Source organism: Lytechinus pictus, chromosome 1 (assembly GCF_037042905.1).
Source record: "Lytechinus pictus isolate F3 Inbred chromosome 1, Lp3.0, whole genome shotgun sequence".
Classification (NCBI taxonomy): Eukaryota; Metazoa; Echinodermata; class Echinoidea; order Temnopleuroida; family Toxopneustidae; genus Lytechinus; species Lytechinus pictus.
In genome coordinates, this window is record NC_087245.1 from 4,343,252 (window position 1) to 4,353,157 (window position 9,906).

The window sequence follows — 9,906 nt, forward strand, 5'->3', positions numbered from 1 at the left end:
ATGTATACCAGTATGAGCATACTGTGAGGCCCTGTACTGTGGATGACAGACATACATTTCTCAATGAAGGTCACATACATTGTTTAATGATATAACTAGCTACTGGCATGCATTAGTTCATGTCCAAAATGCAGACCAGCCAGGGCAAGCATTGTGCCTCAAGAATACTTTCTATGAGGATACTGAAAATTTTGTGCAAGCTAAACTACTATTATGATTTAGAAATTTGAAAATCATTTAATAATAATAATAATAGCCAATTTTTATAAAGCGCTTTTACCAGAATGGCTCAAAAAACGCGTTACAGCATATTATTACCCCAGTCATTGGATTTATTTCAATCCCGCACGAAAAGTGCACAATTTCCACTCCCTGGGGAGCATTCCTTGCATTCATCGCAGCCTCATTATGGCGCTGACAAAATCAAACATACAATATCTTTCGCATCCTACCGGGTACCCATTTAGCACCTGGGTCGAAAGTGGCAAAGTGTGGATTAACACCTTGCCAAAGGACGCGAGACTGCGGTGGGATTCGAACACACGACCATCTGTTTACAAGGCGAGAGTCATAACCACTACACCACGGCTCTTCCACAACATTTGTGGTACTGTCTGCTATTATCACATCAATTGACTATTATTTGGGCTAAGTACTGTCAGTGATCATGTACACTTTGTTACTCCTCATTGGATGTCATGAAAATAATTATCATCATCAAATCACAAATGATAATGTCATTGAATTTGCAAGTTTTCTTGATGGTTTATCTCGAATGAACTTTTCAATTTTGCGAAATGGGGGCCATTTCATAAAGCTGTTCGTAAGTTAAGAGTGACTTTAAGAATGACTGGTGAACCTTTCTCACGTGCTAAATAATCAATCACCAATGAACATTGAATTTAAGCCTAGTAATACATGTACACAAGAAAGGATCACCAGATGTTCTTAAAGTAAATCTTAACTTACGAACAACTTTATGAACAGCCCCTGAGTCTATTAATACTGACCCTCTTTCTCCATAGTAAACACCCATTTTAAAATACAGAAAGGGATTTTAAGTAGAACATTACAAATTCAATACTTCCTACACTTGTAAAACAATGATGGGCAAAACCAGAAGCCAAATAAACAGGAACAACTGATTCATTTTAGAGTATCACACCTAGACTAAAGGAAGCCTTTCTCATCAATGGAACACTTATCACAATATCCTGGGGAGGTGTGACTTGTTCTAGATCTGGTCTTGAGAATGCATGGATGACTGCCAACAGGGAATTCCCCCTTCCATTTCCTTACTTCATTCAGTGTCTGTCTTTGAAGATACTGTGTACTGAACAAATAGCAGGTATTGTTTTGTCTTTCAATGATATTGTATTTATTCTATTGCACAGGTCTACGTGCAGGAGGTATAATCTTCAGTTTCATGTGTAGTACATGTACCTACTTGCAAATTTATGTTTTCTTCCTGTTTGGTAAAATATATTCATTTCTGTCCTTGCCCAAATAAAGATTTGTAACAAATACATTCAATTCATTATCAGTAAAGTCTTATTCTTGAAATCATGTAGTGACTTAGGATATGAAATGATAAGGGAACTCTAATGGGGGAAAGACTTTGAAGAGAAAATTTTTCAGCCAAATTCTGCATTTAAGAAATTGAAATAAAAGCACCTAGCTGATACAAGATGATTAAAAAATCTATTTATATATTTTCTGCATTTTATAGTTATAGAAAGTTCATGAGACTGTTCCAGTATTTCATCACAATCTTGGAATCTGCTGTATTTGGTACCTTTTTCTTGATTTTTCCATTTTGATCCCCTTACAAATAACCAACACAACAGAAAACTTATATGATGAAAACATACCTTTTTGCACGGTATACATGTATTGAGAGTGTGATTTTATTTCATTCAATCCCATTCCATAGCCATACTCCTAAAGGCTAATTTATAATTTGGTGAGACATTAGTAAACAGTCTGGTGGAAAGAAATCAAACAACATCTTCAACTCTGACTGTTTGAATAGCTCTTCATTGCACTTACTCAATGAAGGTCCGTCCCCATCTATCTAGACCAAGTTCATTCTACACAAGCTGCAATGGAATGGATGGGTGAACTCAAGACCAATTCAACATTCATGTATTACATGTACATGTGTGCTGTACAGTGTATATCTGCTAAGAACAAGAAAGGTAACGTATCAACCTCTTTATTCATGTTGAAGTATAAAAAAAGTAGTAAATAAAGAAGCAGTTGTCACATAAGTCACAGAAGTTGAATAAGATGAGAAGCAGGAGAAGAAGGGAAGGAAGAAAGAAAAGAATCCACTTTCAGATTACTTATATACAGTATTAAGGATGAATTCCTATCCTATATCACTAATTAAACAAGATGTTGATCTTTTGAGAGTAAAGCTTTCCTATCTGATAATATTTTCTGAAGATCAAGCCAACTGAAACATTGGGTTCATACCAGTCATAAACATCTCTCTACATATTCCTAGGTCTACATTGAGGATTGTAAACAAAAGGGATACAACATGGGTTTATAACATTGTACCTCCAATTAAAAAACGCCCCTTAATACATGTCCTGAACAAGTACAATGTATATACATGTATACTTTGAACTTCTATAAACAATTTATTATGTTTTAAAGTACCTTTCAATTTATTTAATTTCATTAAACCCCTATTAACAGAATAAAAAAATAGCGTGCACATGTAATAGGAAACATATGAAATATAATCTGATGTCTGAAGAGGACTCTCCTTCAAGTATCTTTATCAAAATATCCAAATTTCATATTATGCCAAGCAAGCTCCTTTCAGGTATCTGGAGAGCATTTCATGAAATGTGTTGTCATTAAAATCTGTTAAAGGCTACTGAAATTCTTTAATCTGATTGGCTGAAAGCAAATTTGTCAGTGAATATCACTTAAAAGAGGCTTCTCAAAGACTCAGACCTATTAAAGGCAACTTGAATTTAAATGATGCATCTATAACGTTTGACGAGGAACAAAAAAAAAACACCTGAGTCAGATCTTAAAGAAAACCAGAAAGCTGCTCTACAAAGAATCAGGACAAATCATGGACATCTCTGGACAGGTAAAATCCTTCCTTGGGGCAATTTAGCAGAAATCTGAAAAGGGGAAATCCACTCAAATGGAATAATAGTTAATCAGGGAATCGCAGTGAACAATTCCATGTCTTTCCTTATGCCATATATTCCCTTCGCCCCTGTCTTAACTAAATCTAGAAAATAAATAATTAATAACCCAAACTTCAAAAAAATATAAAAATGATAAGATATATAGGAAAATAGCACTAAAATGGACATATAAAGCTTTTTGACATGCATTCATCAGAGCAAAATCATAAAGTATGTTCATGTTTAATACTATTTTTATGCAAACAAGAAATTTAATCATTTATTTATCTCCACAGTGATTAACCTGAACATTCAAAACAACACTTCCCAACCCAACCCAACTGCTCTTGTATTGTAAGTATAATGAACTATGAATGTGGAAGGGAAATGACTGAGCTTGTTTCTGGAAAGAGTACTATAGCTTTTTTTTTGGCTAAAAAACAGTAAGTCAAGGTGTCATTACTATTATGAGAGTCAGACCATAATGGAATGATGGGTGCAGTCTTTCCTTTGTTCAAGTTCAAGAAAATTGAAAGCATACTGGAAGTGTTGTCTTTGTTTTCAATACAATCTCTTACAACCAAGCCTACCAAGGTCCAAAGTACACAGGAATAGCAACAATTGAAAACTGTGCAAGGAACAACAGAATGATCGCTGTGCATCCAACGGCTCTAGGAACATGTTTCTATTTATATGCAGGCCTAGTACATGTATGTGGGAGTTCACTTCAGTTTGTAACATGTATAGAATGATATATTCTGATATCTTTCTCCAGAAAAACATGTACACACCTGTAGAATCCATTTAAATTCAATAATTGAACCCATTTAATTTCCATATTTCATGCCAAGAGTAGAATACATAAATACAGGCCCCATTAATAATTTAAAACTTTCATGCTAAATTGACAAATGTATCAATGTACATGTATACAATGCACCTGTAAACATGCATCTGCTCAGGGTACGATTCAAAAAGTGGGCCATATCATTACCGGTACTCACATCTAATCAAAGCAATCCCAACAGAACTAGTCCCGCATGATGTAAACTTAAATGTGTAAACACTTTGGCAAATAAGCAAGGCAAAGCATAATACCCCCACTGCTCTATCTCATTCCCATGATGTGATTAAACTTATTAAAAGCCCTGACGAGATGCCAAGAGGCAAATTGAAACAATCGTCTGTTCTCGCCGACTAATTGGAATTTTTACGCAGTTAATAAGGTTAAAGAGCAGGTTATATTGATGCACACCACTACCAATGTACCATAATTGAAGTTCATAATGCTTACCCATGGTTGATATCGTTTTATGATTTTAAACAAAAAAATGAAATTATAAACACAGCTTTAATGCTAAGGTTTGAGAAAAACAAGGAAATATGATTGATGACAAATTTTATTGGAATGATCTTCATTTTAAAACATGGACAGGGAATAATTTTGTTTTACAAATTTGAATAGCATTTTTGGTCATAAGAGAAAAGCTCTCAACTATTAATGTACAGTCCTATGTAAAAATGTGCTATACAAAAGAAATATGCATAGCAGTCTTTCAAAAATGTGGAGCAAATTGTGATGCGATACCAGGAAAATTATTCCCTGATGTACATGTATTATTAAACTGCACTTCAATAAAATTAATCTTGAGCAAAAATATTCCTCTCAATCTTTCAACATTCCAAAAGGTGTAAAGAGGCTGGATAGCATTGCTTGTTATACAAATGTGCAATATATCATATTAAATTGGTATTTTATGCTCGAACTTTAAAATAAAGAATTAAAAGTAACATCATCTACCCTCTATGAAAATGATGGGACCAACAGTTATTTTGCATGAAGCAATAATTAAAAAAACAGCTGAGAAAAATATATATGGACATGTATGGTGAAATCATGTTACTTTGACGTACATCACTTTTTACTGTCTATGACCAGTGATTAGTGACTCTGTATTTACATTTGAAGAAAGGTAAAAAATGAAAAGATGTGCATTTCTTTATAAAGTGTTAATTTAGGCAACAATTCCGATTGAAGTATAAGCCAAGGGTGTAAATTTAAAAAAATTCCTCCTCAAGAGTGCACACATGAAATCTCGTTTTCAAGTGCTTACATGGACAAGCTTTAAGATACAGATCCAAGACAGCACATTAAACTTTTCTTCTTTGGTGATTGAAGGAAAAGTGTTTCATCGGGTGATTAACATTTCACCTATTGTGCAGCAGGATACTTACTTGTTGAATATATGATGTAAATTTGAAGTGAATGTACTGTACTAGAATTCACACAGAATAGACGGCACTTATAATTTCTTTTAAAACATATTTCAAACCTTCCCCTGTAACATCTCAGTCTTATTAAAACCAACAATTCAGTAGTAATAAACATTGCAGTTTGGTTTGGTGTCCATGTGGTATCAGTTTGGGTAAACTTTGACAAATATTTTTCTAGGGGAGGGGGTAAATGTAACTACTACCTGGCTTTCCATCATCGATTACAGATTCCTATAAAAAAATTGAATTATAACCAAACAAGACCAAATCTTACCTCACTAATCCTTCTTAAACTTGATGCAAACATTCCCTGGCATTTAGCAACTTCATCCTTTGTAGGAAAGCCCTCTCTTCTCTCAATCACGACCATGTTCTCTGCACATACATACAGTAAGAAATGAAGCAATAAGCGAATACGATGTCATAGCTTCCCTCAAATTCTTGAGCAAAATAAGAGTTAGTGATGTGCTTTCATAATTGCATTGAGGAACTACATGAAAATGAGACAAAGACCTTCACCAAAAAATTGCCTATTGTAGGAAATAACATTGCAACATACTGAAAGAGCCAGGATAGCCTTCAAGTTTGTTTTGTTCCAAGAATAAAATTGGTGTATTTGACTCTGTATGATTCATTTTGATGACTATGCCTGAAACCACTTTTCCAGGCAATGGGGAAGAAATGACTGTTGTTGGTTAAAAGCCAAAACAATTTCAAAGAAAAAATGCAGGAAAATCACTATAATACCTCATATCATTCTGAAACCAAAAATTGCTCTTCAATAATTCATTCTGATTTTAAATACTTTAATCCAATGGGCTGAAATGTATATTCCTCATTAAAGATAAAATGAAGTGTGAGTAGGCAAACATTCTTTACCATAAATGGATGTAACATTTTTTTTCACACAGGATCATACATAATAAAAATCAGCCTAAAAATGGAGTTGCAAGAATAGCTGATATTGACCTCTCGATATTCCTTATTTGGACAGGAACAAATATCTAAGTTAAGGTAATGACTGAATTAATACGTACATCTATTTGGATGTAGGAATTGCTCTCATATCAAATACTTACCTTGACCTGGTCTTTGGGGTGTCAGTCTAGGACCTGCAGATGGTCTTTGAGGACTAGGTCTAGCAGGTGGTGGAGGTACTATTTGGTTCCTACCATCTGTAGGGCAATAGAGTGACTGCGGTCTCTGGACATTACTCCTTCGATTCTCTCGTGATTGGACTATCGATTTGTTGCCTGGTACATCCGGTAAGGGTCTGTCAGGGAAAGCACAGGACTTACGACGGGGAGTCTTAAAGAGCTGAGACACTCTGTTCTTTAGGTGGGCCGTCTTTGAACGGCGTGGGATGCTAGGGTCAAGAGAGACATCATTTAGGGAAGAGTGGCGTGGAAGTGATTTACTTCGCAAGGAGGCGCTGGTTCCTCCATCATCACTATACAGACCATTCATAAGAGCAGGTAGACACATATGAGTTGGTTCTGTCTCCCACTCAGCCTTCTTGGATTCCTCATCTAAGACCATTGACATACGAGGAGGAATAGGTGGAGGTGATTCATCATCATCTTGACTTCCTTCAGGTTGAGCATAGTCTCCATAACCAGATTTGGGTTTTGTTCTACGGTCTATTGCTGGTCCATACATACTTTTTTCTTTAAAAGATTCATCACTTCTGTAGCTGGCTAAAATTGCTGCTCCATCGGACACTGATCTTGGAAGGTTATATTGAAACCTCATATCGCTCTCATCACATGCTGGATATTTCTGAGTTGTAACAACATCAACAATTTGACTATCCTTTGGCAAGAGGACAACTTCCTCAAATTTATCCTTTTTCAATTTGTCTTTCGCAACTCTGTTTAAGTCCCCATTTGCAGATTGTTCTGAATTACCCTTACGTTGCGTCTTTGATTCCCTATGAAGCGAATCTGATGAACTTTTGTGGTATCGGTTGGACGATTCACTATCTAAACTTGCCAGGCTATCTTTCATCATGACTTCAGCTATGTGAGGTGTACGAGGGTTGTTTAGAGGTTCGATATCAGGTTGGTGTGTCATCTGTATTACTAGAGGTTCTAACTCGGCACTTGACATGATTCCATTCTGTTGCATTGTCCTGGAGTCAGTGTCACTTCCTGCTCCATTTTGCTCAACTTCCACACAGTCTTCCTCCATCCCTGTAAAATGACAATGTACATTAACAGAGCAATTGACAGTCACATCAGAGTTGGGTGGCAGTCCTCCACTGGGGACAATGTTTACTGAGATGTCATTTCTGACAGATGCTTTCCGTTGTAAAGGCACAATGGAATCTGATTCGCTTTCATCTCCCATCAAACCTCCAACACTCAACTTCACATCTACATTGTTTCCTTTACCTTCATTTCCGCAGCGATTTGCCTGAACATTCAAAACGACGCTTCCCAACTCAAAGTTTTTACCAACCCCACTGCTCTTCTTGCGATACAGTCCAGTTTTAGGACGAGCTCCCTGCTTATCAAACATAGAAACACCATTGTAAGAACTCTGATTGCTGCTTGAATCCTTGTCCGACAGTGGACCATTGCTGCCATTCTGTGAGAATCTTCCATTTGAATGTTCATTTCCCCTCCCATGTTTAACAAGACAGTGGTGATCCATATCAGTATCTCGCCTTTCCACATCATTTCCATTTCTGATATCGCATCCATTATGATAAATACAATGGCTTGTTCTCCCATTCAGTGATGTCCTATCTGGATCATTATCAAGTCTTGACGATGGTTGTACATGTAAGTCTCCACTTAACCCATGACCAACAGATGGATTTACTACGACCCCATTTCCTAGGTTCTTCTGATATCCTGGTAATACCTGGCCTGCAGGATCTTCTTTTGGAGACTTAGTGCCCCCACGTTTCAACGTCCGCCTCATCCTTCCCATCAACCCTGTGGCTTCCTTTCTCCCTGATAGTTCTCGAACATCGCGGCTGTTGGAGGATGGGGGCTTGGCTGAGGGCATTCTCATCTGAGCATCAGCCCCAGAGTTCCTGCAATAAGAAAATAAAGAGGGAAACTTGATAGAATAATGCTTGATTAAAAGTCTATGGTTCATGTATACTGTATAGACACTTGGAAATGAAATTAGAAAAACCTATCTATGCTGTTAACAAATTGTCTTTATGAAGACAAAAAATGTAATTCATCAATTTCATATGAAATTCGCAAATAACATCATGAAGGTTATGGCACAGCCTTTAAGATTAATACCAAAATGCAAACAGTAACATATTACTATCAACTGACATGGAAGAAAAAGCATATATCTACAATGATATTTCAAGTCTAGAGACTACACTTTCACTTGTGCTACCTTTTTTCTTTGTGGCTACCAGCTTTCATCTTGCTTGTGTAAAGTAAATGAAAATGTGAATGAAGATTTTTCCCAGAATATCACACCAACGTCACACAAATCATGGCAGATTCTTAATACAAGGAACTACACTCAAGTCCAATCAGTTCATTTTGGTGGTAAGGCACTGCTTCTTTCCTCGCTGCTAGGCAGTTGGTATATAAAAAAGGCAATATTTGTAAGATCCTAGGCAACAACTGATCAATATACAGCTATGGAAGAGTGTGTTGTAATATCTAATGATTTCTTCTTGCTTCCTCTTTTAATATGAAAACCTGAAAGATTGCCTAAAGAGGCTATGTGATCAGTCCTTACATCATTTGTTTGATATAAATTACAAAGAAAAGGAAAGTGAAACTTTCACAAGAAGCAGCCACAACATTAAGGGCCTACATGTAGTCTTGAATTAAGAAGTTATTGTTATTCCCTTTAACTAGGATATGATAATCTCAGAAACCTACTCTAGCCATCTGGATTTGAATGATTTTCAAAATAAGCATGGCAGTTGAATACTATTTCCCCAAAAATGTCAAACTCTCTTTTGACACAATACATGTACATGTACATTCCGTTAGTTGGATATCATTGCTATACTTACACATCAAAGTCATGTGTATATGTATGCTAATCATCTAATTTTTCTGTCAGCATATTTTGCTCATTAATACGGCAACTCTCTAATAAATCTTGTTTCCAAGATATATCAGTCATTAAAAAAAGTTGTTTTAAGAATTGACGATAGGCTAATACTCTGTACTGAAGAGTTTATACCAGTACTATAAAGCATAAGTTTCAATTACTCTGCATGCTATAATAAATAGTCCCACTTTAAAACAGGCTTTCTACTAGAATCAAAACTAAATTGAAAAATGAATCACCATGAAAAAAACAAGGAAGCGTTACTTAGTAATCATTGCAATATTATTTTGAAATGGATATCAAAACATTCATCTAAGAATTCAATTTCCTTCTTTTTAAATGAATCTTCCACTGTATGTCAACATATGCCCTGTGACAAAATTCATTCAATAAATCTGCTTTACAAACACATATTTAAATGTGATTATCAGAA

At 35.8% G+C, this 9,906-nt stretch overlaps 1 protein-coding gene across 1 annotated transcript; it reads right to left on the reverse strand.

The window, feature by feature from the left end:
* Window positions 1-3,586: 3,586 nt before the first annotated feature.
* LOC129256059 (uncharacterized) lies at window positions 3,587-8,468 on the reverse strand. Its single transcript, XM_054894366.2, has 2 exons — window positions 6,509-8,468; window positions 3,587-5,804 (listed from the first exon to the last, which is right to left on the reverse strand). Exons 1-2 carry the CDS (start codon window positions 8,448-8,450, stop codon window positions 5,677-5,679), a joined length of 2,070 nt encoding a protein of 689 aa, XP_054750341.2. The 5' UTR covers window positions 8,451-8,468; the 3' UTR covers window positions 3,587-5,676.
* Between the last annotated feature and the right edge of the window lie 1,438 nt (window positions 8,469-9,906).

Excerpts from the sequence above, each read along its gene's own strand:
- LOC129256059 (XM_054894366.2), bottom strand. The coding sequence starts at position 8,450 with ATGAGAATGCCCTCAGCCAAGCCCCCATCCTCCAACAGCCGCGATGTT. Across the intron at positions 5,805-6,508 it reads ACCCCAAAGACCAGGTCAAG|AGAACATGGTCGTGATTGAG; the intron begins GTAAGTATTTGA and ends ATGTATGTGCAG.